General features: G+C 45.8%; 1 protein-coding gene across 2 annotated transcripts in view; it reads right to left on the reverse strand.

Annotated features, from left to right (window-relative positions):
* Window positions 1-13,813, reverse strand: part of LOC121568851 (adhesion G protein-coupled receptor L1) — a 165,138-nt gene extending 151,325 nt beyond the window's left edge. For both annotated transcript variants that reach the window (XM_041879305.1, XM_041879304.1), the window contains exon 1: window positions 12,749-13,813. In XM_041879305.1, the coding sequence (XP_041735239.1) occupies window positions 12,749-12,793 (45 nt within the window). In that variant the 5' untranslated portion in view covers window positions 12,794-13,813. The remainder of the gene's footprint in view (window positions 1-12,748) is intronic.
* Window positions 13,814-20,309: the final 6,496 nt, after the last annotated feature.

Consider the following 20,309-nt stretch of genomic DNA (forward strand, 5'->3'; position numbering starts at 1 on the left):
CGTTTTAAGATCACTTACATCCCAGGGTCCCAGAACGGTAAGGCAGACGCCCTGTCCCGGCGGTATGACACAGAGGAGAGGTCCAGTGAGCCCAATCCCATACTGCCGGAGTCTTGTCTGGTGGCACCGGTGGTATGGGAGGTCGATGCGAAATTGAGCGGGCGTTACGCACCGACCCTACTCCCCAGAGTGTCCAGTGGGTCGGACGTACGTGCCGCTCGAGGTCCGTGATCGTCTCATTTATTGGGCTCATACGTCACCCTCCTCTGGACATCCAGGTATTGGCCGGACAGTGCACTGCCTTAGTGTTAAGTACTGGTGGCCAACATTGGCTAGGGACGTGAGGGTTTATGTCTCCTCCTGCTCGGTGTGCGCTCAGTGTAAGGCGCCTAGACACCTGCCCAGGGGGAAGTTACAACCCCTGCCCGTTCCACAACGGCCGTGGTCTCACCTCTCAGTGGACTTTGTCACGGACCTTCCCCCCTCTCAGGGGAATACCACTATTCTGGTCGTTGTGGATCGGTTCTCTAAGGCCTGTCGTCTCATCCCAATGCCGGGTCTCCCTACTGCACTACAGACCGCTGAAGCTTTGTTCACCCACGTCTTCCGGCACTATGGGGTTCCCGAGGATATAGTGTCTGATCGGGGTCCCCAATTCACCTCTAGAGTCTGGAGGGCGTTCATGGAACGCTTGGGGGTCTCGGTTAGCCTTACCTCGGGTTTCCACCCTGAGAGTAATGGGCAGGTGGAGAGAGTGAACCAGGATGTGGGTAGGTTTCTGAGATCATATTGCCAGGGCCGGCAGGAGGAGTGGTCGGGGTATATCCCCTGGGCAGAGATGGCTCAGAACTCTCTTCGCCACTCCTCTACTAACCTGACCCCTTTCCAGTGCGTGTTAGGGTATCAGCCGGTTCTGACACCATGGCATCAGAGCCAGATCGAGGCTCCTGCGGTGGATGAGTGGTTTCGGCGCTCGGAGGAGACGTGGAACGCTGCACACGTACATCTGCAGTGGGCCATCCGCAGGCAGAAGGCGAGTGCCGATCTCCACCACAGTGAGGGTCCAGTATACGCACCTGGAGATCGAGTCTGGCTCTCGACTCGAAACCTGCCCCTTCGCCTGCCCTGCCGGAAGCTTGGCCGGCGGTTTGTGGGCCCATTTAAAGTCCTGAGGAGATTGAACGAGGTGTGTTACAAGTTGCAACTGCCTAATGACTATCACATTAACCCCTCGTTCCATGTGTCTCTCCTCAGGCCGGTGGTAGCTGGTCCACTCCAGGACAGTGAGAGACCCCTCCGCCCCCACTGGACATCGAGGGGGCTCCGGCGTACTCAGTCCGGTCCATCGTGGATTCGAGACGTCGGATGGGGGGTCTACAATATCTCGTGGAGTGGGAGGGGTACGGTCCGGAGGAACGGTGCTGGGTGCCTAGGAGGGACATTTTAGATCCATCCCTCCTGACTGAGTTCCACCGTAGTCATCCTACGCGCCCTGCTCCACGTCCTCCTGGCCGTCCCCGAGGCTGGGGTCGGCAAACGGCTGGAGCCGCGCGTCAAGGGGGGGGTACTGTCACGAATTCCGCCGAGACTGCTCCTCCTCCTTGTTCGGGCAGGCTTCGGCGTTCGTCGTCCCCGGAGTACTAGCTGCTACCGCTTGATGTTCTCTATGTTTGTTTGGTTTTGTCTTGTTGGTGCACCTGTTTCGTCTTATGTATTGATTATGTCACCTATAAGTTTCCTTTGATTTTGTTTGCAGTTGTGTGTTGTTGTCCGCCTGTCCGTTGGTGAATCTTTATTGTGCTCTAGTTGTTAGTGTTTTTACGCACTGTTTGCGTAATCGCTTGCCTCCTGTGTTTGAGGCCCGTTATTTTTGTTATTGTCTTTGTGACAATTAATGTCGTTTCTGTCACAAACGAGACTCCCGCTGTTCCTCCTGCTCACCACCAGAGGGAACCCTCTCCTGAGTATTAAACCCCTGAACTTCATTTCCCACATACCTGGCTCTGATTACCGTTGCACCTGACTCCTATCAGTAGACTATTTAGGTGCTCTCTAACTCTCTCTCTTTGCGAAGTCTTGTTAGCCCTGGTGATTATTTCTGTGCGTTTTCGCCTGTGTCTGTCTACCCGTGGATTTACTCTGGACTGTTTTTCCCTCCTGGATTCTTTGCTGTCTGCCTTGGACTATATTCTTTACTGGACTGATTGTTGTAAGCTTGCTGCCTGCCCTGACCTTATGCCTGTACCTGGATTACGAGTTGCCTTATCCCTACTGTTGTGTCTGCTGGCGATTGACCCTGTTTGTACGACCAAGATTGTAATAAAACTGCAAATGGATCCTCACTCTCCTGGAGCGTCATTACAGAAGACTTCGCCAACACACGATCCAGCAGCTCTGGTTCAGATGTCCACGGAGATCTCCACTCAAGCTAACCAACTCGCCATTCATCAACAGCAGCTAACCCATTTAACTACAGTAACAGAGGAACTCGTCAGGACGCTACAGAGGTTGCCGGTGTCGCTAACGAACCCAGCCCCTCCTCAACCGAACGCGAGTGTGGGCGCTTCTCCACCACCGTCACTCACAGTTAACCCACGTCTGGCTCTCCCTGATAAATTCGACGGCAACCCAACTAAAAGTAAGGGATTTCTACTGCAATGTTCATTATTCATTGATCAACAACCAGCGATGTATGTCACCGATGCCAGCAAGATTTCCTTGGTATGCTCACTCCTCACTGACAAGGCGTTAGAGTGGGTGACGGCGGTTTGGAGAGAGGATGGCACTGCTTTCCCATCGTTTGGTACCTTTCTTCAACGCCTCCGGGAAATATTTGAACACCCGGAGGGAGGTATGAGAGCTGATGACCGACTACTTGCGTTGAGCCAGGGCAGGAATACCGCAGCAGAATATGCTTTGACATTTCGCACTCTAGCAGCTCAAACCGACTGGGTGGAGAGCACACTTAAACTGCTCTTTCGCAAGGGACTCAGCTTGGAGTTGCAATCCGAACTGGCCTGCCGAGATGAAGGGAGATCGCTGAATCAATTCATCGAACTAACCATTCAGATTGACAATCTGATTCGTTCACGTCGTCCACTCAGAACGGTACCCACCAGCACACAATACCCGGTCACTCTGTCTCAAACTGAACCCATGCAGCTCGGATATACTCACCTGACTCCGGAAGAACGAGAACGCCGCATACGTCAACATCTCTGCCTCTATTGTGGTCAACCGGGCCATCTGAGGGCGTTTTGCCCCACAAGACCACCTCCTCGTAATCCCTCTTCGGTGAGTCCTTGTGTTCAAGCACATCACTCCAGTTCTTGCATCAAAGTACCTATAGTATTATCTCTAGAGGGCAATCATATATCCACATCAGCTCTATTAAGACTCAGGAGCAGCTGGGAACTTTATGTCTCACGAGTTTGCCCAACAACAACAACTCCCATTAATCTCCTGTAACTCTCAATTGGCAGTGGAGGCGCTAGATGGACGGCCTCTCGGCGATGGGAGGGTCCTGCACACCACCGTGGACCTTCAACTACAGACCGGTACCCTTCACACTGAGGTAATTCGTTTCTACGTCATCTCATCACCTCATAACCCGGTTATTCTTGGACTCCCCTGGCTACGTCAACATAATCCCCTCATCTCATGGAGGGAGGGTCGTATCATCGAATGGGACCCGTCATGTCACTCCAACTGCTTAACTGGCAGCCCTTCACTCTCCATTCAGACCGTCACGCTAAAGGACGAGCCGGTCCTTTTCCCCACTCTTCCCATTGAATACTCTGACCTCATCGAAGCTTTTAGCAAGACCAAGGCGATGGAACTCCCTCCCCACCGATCAAGCGACTGTTCCATCGAACTATTACCAGGCACAACACCACCTAAGGGCCGAATCTTCCCTCTATCACAACCCGAATCAGAAGCCATGAACAACTACATCGAGGAGGAACTTTCGAAGGGGTTCATTAGAACGTCGACATCACCTGCAGCCTCTGGCTTCTTCTTTGTTAAAAAAAAGACGGTGGCCTACGCCCTTGTATCGACTACCGGGGTCTCAACGACATCACCGTCAAGTTTCGATATCCTTTACCGCTGGTACCAGCTGCCCTAGAACAACTCCGCAAAGCCAAGTACTTCTCCAAACTGGACCTCCGCAGCGCCTACAATCTCATTCGCATCCGGGACGGTGATGAATGGAAGACAGCCTTCTCTACCAGCACTGGGCACTATGAGTATTTGGTTATGCCTTTCGGGCTGTCCAATAGTCCGTCCGTATTTCAGTCGTTTATCAATGACGTCTTTCGGGACATGCTTAATCGTTGGGTAATTGTTTACATCGGCGACATTCTCGTCTATTCCAACACCTATGAGGAACACGTGCAACACGTGAGAACAGTATTACAACGACTCATTGATCACCAATTATACGCCAAAGCAGAGAAGTGCGAATTTCACCAGACTTCCACGTCTTTCTTGGGCTACATCATCAACCAGGAAGGAGTCGCCATGGACGAGAAGAAGGTCAAGGCCGTTCTAGACTGGCCACTGCCAGTAACCTTAAAGGAGTTACAACGCTTCTTGGGATTTGCTAACTTCTACCGACGCTTCATCAGGAATTTCAGCTCGGTAGCCTCTCCCTTAACCTCTATGACTAAGAGAAATGCACCACACCTCACCTGGTCAACTACAGCACAGGAGGCTTTCGCAGAACTCAAGTCACGTTTCACATCTGCCCCCATCCTCCACCACCCTAATCCTGAAATTCCGTTTACAGTTGAGGTGGACGCTTCTAATACGGGCATTGGAGCCATCCTCTCACAGCGGCACGGATCCCCACTCAAGCTCTATCCGTGCGCCTATTACTCCCGCAAACTTAGTCCAGCCGAACAGAACTACGACGTCGGTAACCGAGAACTGTTGGCCATGAAAGCAGCTATGGAGGAGTGGCGTCATTGGCTGGAGGGAGCTAAACACCCGTTTGTGATTCTAACTGACCACAAGAATCTGGAATACTTGCGATCTGCCAAGAGACTGAATCCCAGACAAGCGAGGTGGGCTCTCTTCTTTACACGATTTGACTTCACCGTTACCTATCGTCCCGGTTCAAAGAACACCAAAGCAGACGCATTGTCACGCCAACACGACGGTGTAGTTCCCACTGAATCCAAGGAAACCCTGCTTCCTGAGTCATTAATCGTGGCCCCTATTCAGTGGGACATCATGACAGAGCTCACCCAGGCCAATTCACAAAAGACCCCTCCTCCCGAATGCCCCCTAACAAAACTTTTGTACCTCAAGATCTCTGTCAGAAAGTGCTACAGCAAGTTCACTCCGTACTCAGCTCCGGTCATCCTGGAATCGCTGCCACTGTTCACCTGCTTCAGAACAGCTTTTGGTGGCCAACCTTGCGGGCAGACACAATAAAATTCATTAACGAATGCACCACCTGTAACACAAGCAAACATCTCAGACAACTACCATCGGGCCTACTGCAACCACTGCCAGTTCCCCACCGACCATGGTCCCATCTTGCCATAGACTTTATTACCGATCTTCCCAAGTCCAATGGGAACACCACAATACTCACTGTCATAGATCGCTTCTCCAAGGCCTGCCGGTTGATTCCACTTCCCAAACTGCCTACTGCATTGGAAACAGCCGAACTCATGTGCAACCTTGTGTTTCGCTTCTATGGCCTGCCTGAGGACATCGTGTCGGACCGGGGGCCCCAATTCACATCCAGAGTATGGTCAGCATTCTTCCAACAACTCAACATCAACATTAGCCTCACGTCAGGATATCACCCACAATCTAATGGTCAGACAGAACGCCTCAATCAGGAAGTCACCCGGTTTCTCAGAGCCTACTGTCATCAGAACCAAGCAGACTGGAGTCGATTCCTCATGTGGGCGGAGTATGCACAGAACTCACTCCAGAAACCCTCCACCGGTCTAACTCCATTCCAATGTGTAATGGGCTTCCAACCTCCCCTATTTCCATGGTCAGGGGAACCCACCGAGGTACCCTCTGTCAACGACTGGCTCCAGAGAAGCGAGGACATCTGGAGTCAGGCTCACACCCACCTGCTACGTGCTGTCAGGAGACAGAAGTTGCAGGCCAATCGTCACCGTCGCCCCAATCCCGAATATACTCCAGGTCAATGGGTCTGGCTATCCACTCGAGACCTACGCCTCAGACTTCCTTGCAAGAAACTCAGTCCCAGGTATGTAGGTCCCTTCCAAATTGTTAAACAGATTACACCAGTTTCCTTCCGTTTGGCATTACCCTCTAATTACTCGTATCTCTCCCACTTTTCATGTTTCACTTCTCAAACCCGCTGGTGGTCCGAGAGCGGAGGAGGAGGAGCAGACCAGTGATCAGGGCCCCCACCCATCTTGGTGGACGGCGAGGAGGCATATCAGGTTCGAGATCTACTCGATTCCAGACGCCGCGGGCAGGCTCCTCCAATATCTGGTGGATTGGGAGGGTACGGACCGGAAGAGCGATCCTGGGTTAATACAGAGGACATACTTCGACCCCGCACTCATGACTGAGTTCCATAGGACGCACCTCGGAGAAACCGGCCCCCGACCTCGAGGAAGACCCCGGCGTCGCCTTTTCGCGTCAGGAGCCGCTCGCAGGGGGGGCTCTGTCACAAACGAGACTCCCGCTGTTCCTCCTGCTCACCACCAGAGGGAACCCTCTCCTGAGTATTAAACCCTGAACTTCATTTCCCACATACCTGGCTCTGATTACCGTTGCACCTGACTCCTATCAGTAGACTATTTAGGTGCTCTCTAACTCTCTCTCTTTGCGAAGTCTTGTTAGCCCTGGTGATTATTTCTGTGCTTCTGCCTGTGTCTGTCTACCCGTGGATTTACTCTGGACTGTTTTTCCCTCCTGGATTCTTTGCTGTCTGCCTTGGACTATATTCTTTACTGGACTGATTGTTGTAAGCTTGCTGCCTGCCCTGACCTTATGCCTGTACCTGGATTACGAGTTGCCTTATCCCTACTGTTGTGTCTGCTGGCGATTGACCCTGTTTGTACGACCAAGATTGTAATAAAACTGCAAATGGATCCTCACTCTCCTGGAGCGTCATTACAGTTTCGACTAAGCTTCTGTGTCATGCACCTGACTCCAACACCGCATCCACATCAGCTTGTGACATGAATATAGTGGAGAGGGAGGTTGGAATAGACTGGTGCTGTGCTGAGCTATAAGGGCCGAAGCAGGGAGTGTTATGCTGCTGGATATACAATGGCAATTGTTGAGACTCTAGCCTGGCTACATTTTTACTTTTCTTTCCCAGTATGAATGGAATAATCAGGCATGTTGAAAAGGGCAATCAGTCTGCCATTGTGGCCAGCAGGTTGCAGGGTGGTTGTTAGGACTGGTGTGACTTACCAGAGCACCACACCAATTTGGAGCCAATCCACACACACACACACAAACACACACTACTGTACACACGGGCAAATCCAAATGAGTTGCTTGGGTGGCTGAGTGGTCCATTGATTGGGCCTCTTTGAGTCTTTTCACAGCTGTAAACCAAGCCCCTTCACAGTCGATAGACACAACCCAAATACGGAGGGCAAACAATCCACTGTGTTCCTACATGGACCCATCAGGCTAATTCTACAGCCAACTCCATTTATGAAAAACAGTCCTCCTGATTGATTTTCTCTGGTCATATTGTAAATGAGGATGGCCCAAGGATGTGCAGGGGAGAGGGGTGATAGGTGTGAGGTTTAATCCCCCCATCCCAGCCCTCGCCCCTGTTTTAGATGTAGGAGGGCCTGTGTGACTCGTAAAGGCAGTGGCGCTGGGATGCTGCAGTTCCAGGCTTTTGCATTCAGAGACACATTCACCCAGCGACACTTCACAACACAAAGGCCCTGACTGAGCCCCAGCCCCGAACAGCACTGAACAGCCTCAACTGGGACGCACCGTTCCCGTCGCCTTTGTGCCTCTGCACAACAACCCAGACAATTTCTGCTTGTTGCCCATTGTGTACCTCTCGCTCTCTCCTCCACTCACCAACTCTCTCTCTCTCTCTTTCTCCCCTTCTTCTGTCCAATCACTCATAAACATACATAAACACCTCCACCCTGCAAAGTGTAATCTTGTAAAATAAAAAAATAAGAAAAACTAATTACAGATGCAATTTTGAAGAAAAAAAACATGATAGGGCACATTCAATTACAATAATTACTTTCGGCGACAGCTGTTTTAAAGCATCCTTGTCGCTCCGTATTTTTAAGGAGCTGAAACACATACAAAGTTGCCAATCAACTCCGCCTCCGATCCACCACAATAACTGTCATTAGAATCATAATGGCTTTCCCTGTCAGAAGAAGCCTTATCACACTACACGGCTGGTAAATAACCAGCCAACAGGAGCTGCCAACAGCAGGTAAACACCCTGACCAGTGGGAGAGGAGGATGAGAGAGTAGAGAGAGAGAGAGAGAGAGAGAGAGAGAGAGAGAGAGAGAGAGAGAGAGAGAGAGAGAGAGAGAGAGAGAGAGAGAGAGAGAGAGAGAGAGAGAGAGAGAGAGAGAGAGAGAGAGAGTGACAGAGTGTGTGTGGAGAGAGAGAGAGAGAGAGAGAGAGAGAGAGAGAGAGAGAGAGAGAGAGAGACAGAGACAGAGACAGAGACAGAGACAGAGACAGAGACAGAGACAGAGAAAGCAGAGAGAGAGTGAGAGAGAGAGAGCAGAGAGAGAGAGAGAGAGAGAGAGAGAGAGAGAGAGAAATATATATAATTGAGAAATGTCAAATACAGCACATGATAGATAACTAGTTTCTAGGTCAGACGGGGGCGGGAAAAAAACATCCTGGCATAGACACGTGACGTTATTTAAAAAGGTATAAAAGATTACTAGCCAGTGCCTATGCACATCACATGAGAAGCAGTTGCACAGCAGCACTGCACAACACACTATGAAAAATGCATGGTGCTACGCAGTCTGTCTGTATCCATCAGTGAACACCTCAACCTAATGCAATGGAATGGACCAGAGCAGGCTGGCTGATCATGAATTCAGGCTACAGACTCAAATTGACGTTTTTGCTTCTTTTATGGGATATTACAGTGCCTTCAGAAAGTATTCACACATTTTCAACATTCTGTTGTGTAACAGCCTGCATTTAAAATTGATTTAATGTAAATGTTGTGTCACTGGCCTACACACAATACCCCATAACGTCAAAGTGGAATTATGATTTTAGAAATGTTTACAAATTAATTTAAAATGAAAAGCGGAAAACTCTTGAGTCAATAAGTACTCAACCCCTTTGTTATGGCAAGCTTAAATAAGTTCATGAGTAAAAATGTGCTTGACAAGTCACATAATAAGTTGCACGGACTCCCTCTGTGTGCAATAACTGTTTAATATAATTTTATGAATGACTACCTCATCTCTATACCCCACAAATACAATTATCTGTAAGGTCCCTCAGTCGAGCAGTGAATTTAAAACACAGATTCAACCACAAAGACCAGGGATGTTTTCCAATGCCTCGCAAAGAAGGGCACCTATTGGTAGTAAATGGGTAAAAATCAAAAAGCAGACATTGAATATTAATTTGAGCATGGTGAAGTTTTTAATTACATTTTGGATGGTGTATCAACACACCCAGTCACTACAAAGATACAGGTGTCCTTCCTAACTTAGTTGCCGGAGAGGAAGGAAACCACTCTGGGATTTCACCATGAGGCCAATGGTGACTTTAAAACAGTTACAGAGTTTAATGGCTGTGATAGGAGAAAACTGAGGATGGATCAGTTGTACTTACTCCACAATACTAACCTAAATGACAGAGTCAAAAGAAGGAAGCCTGTACAGAATACAAACATTCCAAAACATGCATCCCGTTTGCAATAAGGCACTAAAGTAAACTGCTAAAAACGTGGCAAAGAAATTAACTTTATGTCGTGAATACAAAGCGTTATGTTTGGGGCAAATCCAACACAACACATCACTGAGTACCACTCTTCATATTTTCAAGCATGGTGGTGGCTGCATCATTTTATGGGTATGCTTGTCATCTGCAAGGACTAGTGAGTTTTTTTTGTGATAAAAAATAAATGGAATAGAGCTAAGCACAGGCTAAATCCTAAAGGAAAACTTGGTTCTGTTTGCTTTCCAACAGACAGTGGGAGGCAAATTCACCATTCAGCAGGACAATAACCTAAAACACAAGGCCAAATATAGAGTTGCTTATCAAGACGACATTATATGTTCCTGAGTGGCCTTAAATTGGCTTGTTTTATTTGTTTTATTGTTTTAAACTATTTATTTTTTCTTGTTCAGCAAACTTGGGGGGGCAAATAAAACAATGGCAAGACTTGAAAATGGCTGTCTAGCCATGGCTATCAACAAACAACTTGATAGAGCTTGAATAATGTTTTTAAGGATAATGTGCAAATATTGTACAATCCAGGTGTGAAAAGCTCGTAGAGACGTACCCAGAAAGACTCACAGCTGTAATCGCTACCAAAGGTGCTTCTACAAAGTATTGATTCAGGGGTGTGAATACTTTTGTAAATGAGATATTTCTGTATTTCATTTTATTCATTTACAAAAATGTATAAAAACATGTTTTCACTTTGTCATTATGGGGTATTGTGTGTGGATGCGTGAGATTTTCTGTATTTATTTAATCAATTTTTTATTTAGGCTGTAACACAACAAAATGTGGAATAAGTGAAGGGGTATGAATACTTTCTGAAGTAAATGATGATTAGCAGTTCAATGGGCCATAAGATGCAGCAGGTGTTCCACAGGGCACTGTGTTGTATCCTGTGTTGTTTGTGGAGGAATTTGTATCAGTGGTGTATCTCTCGACTTAGTTTGTATTAACATATCCATTTAGTCAGCCTTACGAGTAGCTTGGGGGGATGAACCAATTCATATGCTGAACAGGGTGGATAATGCTAGGGAAATATGGAAAGGGCCGTAGGAGCCACTAGTGGTATTCGTACAAAGGATAGGTGTGTGTGTGTGTGTGTGTGTGTGTAAGCGCTAGAATATGGATTTATTTTCATGTAGGTTTGGATGCAAATGACTACTTCAGTACATGTGAATATTTGACTCTTCACATATGACTTATATCTTCTACTATGACAACAGCGCAAAATGATATAGAAATTATTTAAGTGATATAAATCTACTTCTGATTACTGCCATATTACAAAATGAGGGTATCATTAATACCATGCTAATGCCTGACTATTAGTCATCCCACTGAAATCCAAGAATAATTTTTCTGATGGTGATGTGACATGCAGACAGAGATGCATAAATCCTTCTGTCTTGTCTTCCAGCAGAGAGAATGTTTGGCTTTCAACCAATTCTAGAAGGATGCCGGAGGCTTCTTGAAGGCACAAAATAACCGCTTTAATACCTGAAGGATTTTAATTCCAGTGAGCCTGTTATGGGCCTTTTGAAAGAATGGTACAATACCCGCTACTTCTCTGCTTATGTGTGGAGTGTACATTAAGATGCATAAAATATATCAGTCCAAAACTAACTTCGGCATGTGCTGACGTAGGCTAGCCTACATAAAACAGATAGTATTTTCTAAAAAGAAAAACTGAGTGGCTGTATCAATTATGTTGTCTGTATTATGTTAGTAGGCTTCCATTTCCTCTGTGCCCTTACCCTAGAAAGATCTGTGAAAGTATAGGCCTATTCGGTAGTGAATATGTTAATATGGAATATGAAGTGTGTGGTGTATAGGCTGGGCTACGTTTTAACGAGGTCGGGGATTAATGCTTTAGTCCCACACATTGGGGACGGGCGAGTAGTTCACTTTTGAGCTCTCCGGCGCTCTAATGCGGATTTTCTTGTATAACACGCAATGAGCCCCTAAATGATAAAAGGTGTCTCTCCGTGAGACTACCCGCTACTGTGCTGCTGCTAGAAAAGCGGAAAATAGATGGAGGGAGGTAGTACATCACACCGTTTATGCTGCCTCTGTCTCCTCATCGCATTTTCTTTCACACACGCTCCTTTTTTCATCATGGGTGGTTGGCCCGTATAGGGCGCTCCAAGCCAGGCAATTCGTCCAGGCAAGTTTATCACGACAGTTCATCGCTCACTCATTTATTCACATTAAATGTATTAAGGAAACTGGCTCGCTCTTTTCCCCATGTCATCTGCGTACACTTCAAGCCCGTGAATGGCAAAAGTCCTCTTCCATTACCGATATCGGACACTGGCAGTGAAATTCAAGCCAAATAGCTGTTGTGGAAGTGATTTTGCGCATAACCATAGATATCAACAGAATGTTGTACAATGTAGTATTGCTAGTTGTGATGCTGTACAATCTCAATGGGATTATAGCCTATACACCGTTTTCAATTGCAGGGAGATTGAGTCTAAATAACATGCAGTGCGCTTAACATTAATTAAATTTAACAAGGGTCAATTGAATTAGTAATGCATTACACGTTGCACTTCAGACATTAGGTCCAATATAAATGACCTAATAATGTCAGTTTTGTCAAACACGAGTGTACACACAAAATAACCACACGTTTTAATCATGAAGCAACTGTTGTTGACGCATCGTAAACATGAACTCCATATATTTTTAAGCATAAAATATCAATAAATAAAGCACGTTACACGCCTCTCCACCTCTCTGCCCATTCAGTGCAGCATCCCGTAGACCCAAATAGGCTACATGGGCTATAACATTAAAAAACCTTGCTTCGTGTCCTACCTTGATTCCTCCAATCTCCTTCCTTCGTTGCTCAGTGTATCTCATTCATTCTTCCATCCCTCTATTTTCACTCAGTCTCCTTCTCCTCTAGTTATCCGTCGTTTCTCATTTCTTGGTCCTTCTTCGTGCGGATGCATAAAGATAAACAATTAATAACCTGCTATCTTCAAGACAACCACTGCGAATGAAACGGGGAAAATCCTGCCGTTAAAAATTACAAAAACAGTGGCGGCGGATCCCTCATATCATGTTTATTCTCATGGAATTATACTCATATGCGTATCAAAATAAATAGTGATGCGACCTCGCCTCATTTTAAGACAATATTTTGTTCAGGCGCGTAAAGGCGGTCGCAGTTTTCCATAACAAGCAATAACCTCTCGAGCCTAGCACATAAATTTGTGCTGCGCAGTCCGTTTGAAATAGCTGTAGATAAGCCGTTTTCAATTTGCCATTGCAAAACGTATTTCTTGTGAGGTAGTCCTAAATATTTTAGGCTTCATTGGCTAAAGACCTTGTGTTGAAGGACCGATGCGGTTCTAATGCAGGTGGTTAAGACATTCCATTATAGGCTATCCACAATTGTTGACTCTTAATGCAGATATCTCAAGCCTGGAACCAAAACACAAATATCAAAGGTTCCTTTACCGACTCATGCAACGTAGAAACGATCAGTCGTTCTGTCTCCCTCTCTGTCAGTAGCCTATGTCGAAATGCCTCTCGCTGGTAGCCTACAGAGGACTTCTACGCACTCAAGAACATTCAAGTAGTCTATGCTCGCACATTTTGTGTGAATGAACTAAAGATTCCAAATAATTGTGTGCGTATATTCATAGACTGATGGTCCACCACAGCAGAGGCGAACTTCCTCAGCGATGTCAACCGGTAGGCTAAGATTATTGATTGAAAGATGGATGTTGGATAATTTATGTTCAACTGAAAGGCTATCATGCGGCTTCAAAATAACGAGTAATAGTTCTGCAGAGCGTTTGGCTCATATTTCAATAACCAAACACAATGCCTATTTTTTCCACAAAAGCAAGCAAGTTTAGCTAGTTCATCTTTCCTGTGATGCAAATGTCCTATGTCGTTGCCTATGATGACAGACTGGCAGGCGAGGCGCGCAACTGGCTATTCACGGCGTAGCATTCAGCGTCGCGCATATGTGGTTTATTAAAATCGTGAAATCTCCACAGAGAAGTCAATATTTCAGGTGGAGTCGTCGAGGCGATAATTAGTTTCCCTAGTCGACGTTTGGTCCCTATAGACAGGCGCCACCGCGCACGCAGAAACATAAATGTTATTTCAGCCTTGTGATTCTCATCTTGTTATTAATTTATTTTCAGACTGTATCCTAGCCTAAGAGTGTTCGGGCTTCTGGTCGCGGCATGGGAGGAAGCAGAGAGAATACGAAGGAAAGGCGAGGAGGACACAGGGTAAGCTATGTATGTTCGTTTACATGAGTGCCTTGTTGAGACGGATGGCGAGGAGAGCAGCAGTGGTGAAAGAGCGTTGTTTCACCGCGCGGTGCGGCTTCCTAGTACACGGAGGTGAGTGCGTTCAGGACCGTAAAAGGAGCGGCGAGTGTTTTTAATAATAAGAGCCTAGGCCTATACCCAAGTCTCCCTATAAAACTGGGTCAAAAACTTTATATTACGCGAATCACATTGCATGCTGGCCAATACACTATTAGGCTATTTTGTCTCTGGATTCCAAATAAAAACATTGATAGGCCTAACACTAGCCTACTGAAGTCAAGGCCTATACTTTATAAAGTGATCTGTGAAGGCTAGTAGGCCTAGTAGTAGACTATGAATTATTCGTTTAGATAATGTATAAATCAGCCACATCAGCTAACTGTTTGTTAAACATCAACATTACAATCACATTTCAACCAATGAGTTATAACTACTGATTTATAAAATACGTTATACTGAATAATCTATAAACTATTACATCGCATAACAAAGCCTTTATAAAGTATGCCATAATGTAAAGTGTTACCAACACATTTAAAGTGTTCTGCTGACAATTAGTAGCCTATAGGCTGGCTTGCTTACTTGCTCATGGTGGCACAATGTGCCGGACAATGGCATGCCATCACTCTCTGTTGTTCATATCAGCTGGTAGGTCCTCCTTTCTGAAACCAGTGTCTCCACAGATGTTGTCCACATTGGTTTCATGTGGCTTTACCGGACGTCTTCGCCCATTAGAGGGTACCCACAGTATGAGACTGCTGGCGGCCAGCTCAGGATGTCTAACACAGTACAAAAACAAACAACAGACTGTAACATGTTTGAATATGACAATTTTTGTGGGAGTAGGTCTACCATGCATCCATTTCATTAGCAGGAGCACCCTCCATAGTTTATTAAATTGATACATGGCTGAAAAGGAAAACAATATTTCAAACCACCTGATGGAATTGGAGCGGATTACTTCCACACCAGTGGGTCTGGACCTGAATTAGTCTGACCCATATCTGAGACATTATACAACTAACTAAAGAAAGGCTTTTAAAAAAAAATTGACAATGGATTGATCCATTAAGTAAACCATGCATTTGTAGGGGCCAAATGTGTCTACCTTCAATTCCAATTCAATTTCACTGCAATAGGTTTTGTTCTACAGTCTGTAGGTGTGCAGGATGAGAACTATCCACCTCTTCCATGCTAGGGCCACTGTTCTGTCAATAGAAATAGCATTGCTAGAACAGCACCATCATGGCCTCATTGACTTGAACAGGGACATTCATTCTAGTCATTCTATTTTTATGGTTCTGTCTTCCTGATTGCACTGCCCTCTGACGGTTCCATCTCTGACTGACTTTCATGGACCTGCTCATCTAATTCTTGCCTCCAATAAAGACAATACAATGTCATTTGCGTTGCATCATTACGTGAAAGCACACCTCACCAGCTTGTTCAAGATCAAATGTCACAGTACATTTGTGCAGTCAATCACACAGCTGTATATAATCGGGAGAGATTGAAGCTGTGTCACCTATGGTAGTGTAATGTAACGAGACATGGTTCAGCAAACACGTGTTATTCAGCTAATTCTCGGCGTCGTTCAAAGCAATCACACAGCACCATGTCAGTCTCTTTGCAACTATTGTTGTGCTACTACGGTAGTGGGCTATTATTGCTATTACTAGTACAGTACATCGAACACAGCTAATGACAGACAAATACTAGTACCACCACTACAACCACTTATTTCTTCTTCTTTGCCTTTTTTGATATAAGGTACTATAGATGGCAATGCAATTGTGGAAAAAATGTGGCAATTTTAAATTATAGCAATTAATTGGAGTGAGCTTTTTGTTATTACAAAATAAGGACCGTTGCATAATGACAAAAATGCTCACTCTATTGCCCTGGTATACAAACCTTTTCACCAGAAGTTCTGGGGATCCCATTTTTTTCAGGCAGAATTTCTGGCAGTCCATCCCACCCTAAATCTGAAATCTAATGAAACAACCTTAAACTCTGTACATTTCGATTTTAACATCAACAAATAAGCTTAGCCTACATTTTCATAAATCTTATCAAAATTAAGAGTACCAATAAATACATTTTTCAAATTATCTTTCTCATAGAGTTTGTATATTGCCCCATACAATAATCTGTACTCTTGATTCGTTTTTTTGTAAAAAGAAATTGCACTGGTGACCCCACTGCTATTCCCCTGTGTGGGGTCGCGACCCCGACTTTGAGTATCACTGCTTTATTGTGTAATAAAAACCAGCTTGAATCCATTTCAAATGCAATTATAGTACTAGGCATATACTACTATTTATAATTACATAGTAGTGTTACTATGTTACTATGTAATAACATGATATTATATATATATATATATATATATATATATTTTACAGTATTACAGTGTTACTAGTTACATACATATGCATATTTTTTGTATGCTGTTTTCTGTCAGTTTATTTGTTTTTCAAGATAAGATGTACTGCAACACCTAAGAAAAATATGTTCTTAAACTTCATTCTCCATTCATTATCACATTTACAATGTAAGAGAAAATTGTTAAAACAATTTATGTTACGCTGTCATTGATGATCATTCATTTTTATCCCCCAAAACACTGCATTATGAATACTTCTGTATTACTGGTTCACATCAATCAGAGGTGACATTTTAATCTCTCCCTGAGGTAAATAAAGATGGTGAGACAGGTTTTAGCTTAGATATAATTACTGAGGCTACTTCTTTGTAGGGAACAAGTGTGTGGCATTTGAATGGGCTGTGAAAGGTTAGTCCACCACTGGGAGCAGCAGGACAAAGCCAAACATGCTTATGGTTTCATTAACCACCAAAGTGTTGGTGTAACACCCACACCTTTCATCCCACACCCCGTGACCGCTGACGCTCTTTTCTCATCGCACACCCACCGTCCATTGGCTGGATCTTCACAACAAACGCTACTGCGTTTCAGCGTTTTCTCCCCCTCTCTCTCTCTCTCTCTCTCTCTCTCTCTCTCTCTCTCTCTCTCTGTCTCTGTCTCTGTCTCTGTCTCTGTCTCTCTGTCTCTGTCTGTGTCGCTCTGTCTCTCTTTCTCCGTTGCAATATGAAATTATTATTTATCTCAGGGCTAATTGGTGTATTAAAGCCATGCTGTGGGTGACATGGGGAGAGGAGGAGACGCTGGATGAATATGGATGAGGGAGTGACAGAGAGGGAGGGATAGAGAGGGAGAGACAGAGAGGGAGGGATAGAGAGGGAGAGGGAGAGACAGAGAGGGAGAGGCAGAGAGGGATGATAGAGAGGGAGGGATAGAGAGGGAGAGGGAGAGACAGAGAGGGAGAGGCAGAGAGGGATGATAGAGAGGGAGGGATAGAGAGAGGGAGAGGCAGAGAGGGATGGATAGAGAGGGAGAGACAGAGAGGAAGAGACAGAGAGGGATGGATAGAGAGGGAGGGATAGAGAGGGAGAGACAGAGAGGGAGAGGCAGAGAGGGATGGATAGAGAGGGAGGGATAGAGAGGGAGAGGTAGAGACAGAGAGGGAGAGGCAGAGAGGGATGATAGAGAGGGAGGGATAGAGAGAGGGAGAGGCAGAGAGGGATGGATAGAGAGGGAGAGGGAGAGACAGAGAGGAAGAGACAGAGAGGGATGGATAGAGAGGGAGGGATAGAGAGGGAGAGGGAGAGACAGAGAGGGAGAGGCAGAGAGGGATGATAGAGAGGGAGGGATAGAGAGAGGGAGAGGCAGAGAGGGAGGGATAGAGAGGGAGAGGGAGAGAGGGATGATAGAGAGGGAGGGATAGAGAGAGGGAGAGGCAGAGAGGGATGGATAGAGAGGGAGAGGGAGAGACAGAGAGGAAGAGACAGAGAGGGATGGATAGAGAGGGAGGGATAGAGAGGGAGAGACAGAGAGGGAGAGGCAGAGAGGGATGGATAGAGAGGGAGAGACAGAGAGGGAGAGGCAGAGAGGGATGGATAGAGAGGGAGGGATAGAGAGGGAGAGACAGAGAGAGATAAAGAGAGGGAGAGACAGAGAGGGATAAAGAGAGGGAGAGACAGAGAGGGATAAATAGAGGGAGAGACAGAGAGGGAGAGACAGAGAGGGATAAAGAGAGGGAGAGACAGAGAGGGATAAAGAGAGGGAGAGACAGAGAGGGAGAGACAGAGAGGGATAAAGAGAGGGAGAGACAGAGAGGGATAAATAGAGGGAGAGACAGAGAGGGAGAGACAGAGAGGGAGAGACAGAGAGGGATAAAGAGAGGGAGAGACAGAGAGGGATAAAGAGAGGGAGAGACAGAGAGGGATAAATAGAGGGAGAGACAGAGAGGGATAAAGAGAGAGATAAAGAGAGGGAGAGAGATAAAGAGAGGGAGAGAGAGCGGGTAAAGGGAGGGGTGCGCTGTGGGAGGGAAGTAGAGAGTGAGGCTGAGGGAGTGAAAGAGAGAGAACGAGGGAGGCCAAGGTACATTTCAGCTGCACAAGTGGTTGAGAGCAGTATGGTAAAATGACGAGTGGTGGACGGGAAAAAAGCAAACCACCCAGTAATGGCTATTTTTTTCAGATGGCCTTCTCTCTATCCCTCTCTCACCGTTACCGCATTTAGCCCAATTATCCACTCTCCCTGGCGCCACTGGCAGCATATGGAAATGTAAATTGCACAGTGAAATGTTTTCCTTTTTTTCAAAGTGGTGGAAGGTAAGTAGCTCTTGAGGATGGGGAGAGTAGGAGAGAAAGGGAGAGGGAGGGGGAGGCGGGGGAGATGATGAGAAACTAAATTGAGGGGCCATCTTCCTGCCCCTGTCTTACATGTGCTGCCTCTGTATTGTAAATGCACGGAAACACTTACACTGTTATAACCTTTTACTGCAGTGGGCTAAATCAGTACCACACAGAGTGTTTCTTGGTAGTCTTAAACAAATCAACTTTGAAACAAAAGTATACACCTCACACACATGGTTATAGGCTTACAAAAAAGAAGACACCTGTACCATTTCAGATATAGAGTTGAAATGTATTCAATTTTGCATTTGAATGGTAAAATTATGAAAAATATTACTAACATTCCACCCATGACGCCACTAGTCATTTGACTGCAGGAAAGGAAAGGGCTACATAAGGCATTGTGTACAGTTGTGTCTGAACTTTACATACACCTTATCCAAATACATTTATATTAAGTTTTTCACAATTCCTGACATTTAATCCTAGTAAAAATCCCCTGTCTGAGGTCAGTTAGGATCACCACTTTATTTTAAGAATGTGTAATGTCAGAATAATAGTAGAGAGAATGATTTATTTCAGCTTTTATTTCTTTCATCACATTCCCAGTGGGTCAGAAGTTTACATACACTCAATTAGTATTTGGTAGCATTGCCTTTAAATTGTTTAACTTGGGTCAAACGTTTCGGGTAGCCTTCCACAAGCTTCCCACAATAAGTTGGGTGAATTTTGGCCCATTCCTCCTGACAGAGCTGGTGTAACTGAGTCAGGTTTGTAGGCCTCCTTGCTCACACATGCTTTTTCAGTTCTGCCCACACATTTTCTATAGGATTGAGGTCAGGGCTTTGTGATGGCCACTCCAATACCTTGACTTTGTTGTCCTTAAGCCAAAACTTTGGAAGTATGCTTGGGGTCATTGTCCATTTGGAAGACCCATTTGCGACCAAGCTTTAACTTCCTGACTGATGTCTTGAGGTGTTGCTTCAATATATCCACATAATTTTCCTTCCTCATGATGCCATCTATTTTGTGAAGTGCACCAGTCCCTCCTGCAGCAAAGCACCCCCACAGCATTATGCTGCCACCCCCGTGCTTCACGGTTGGGATGGTGTTCTTCGGCTTGCAAGCCCCCCCCATTTTCCTCCAAACATAACGATGGTCATTATGGCCAAACAGTTCTATTTTTGTTTCATCAGACCAAAGGACATTTCTCCAAAAAGTAAGATATTTGTCCCCATGTGCAGTTGCAAACCATAGTCTGGCTTTCTATGGCGGTTTTGGAGCAGTGGCTTCTTCCTTGCTGAGCGGCCTTTCAGGTTATTTCGATATAGGACTCGTTTTACTGTGGATATAGATACTTT

Source organism: Coregonus clupeaformis, chromosome 7 (genome assembly GCF_020615455.1).
Source record: "Coregonus clupeaformis isolate EN_2021a chromosome 7, ASM2061545v1, whole genome shotgun sequence".
NCBI lineage: Eukaryota > Metazoa > Chordata > Actinopteri > Salmoniformes > Salmonidae > Coregonus > Coregonus clupeaformis.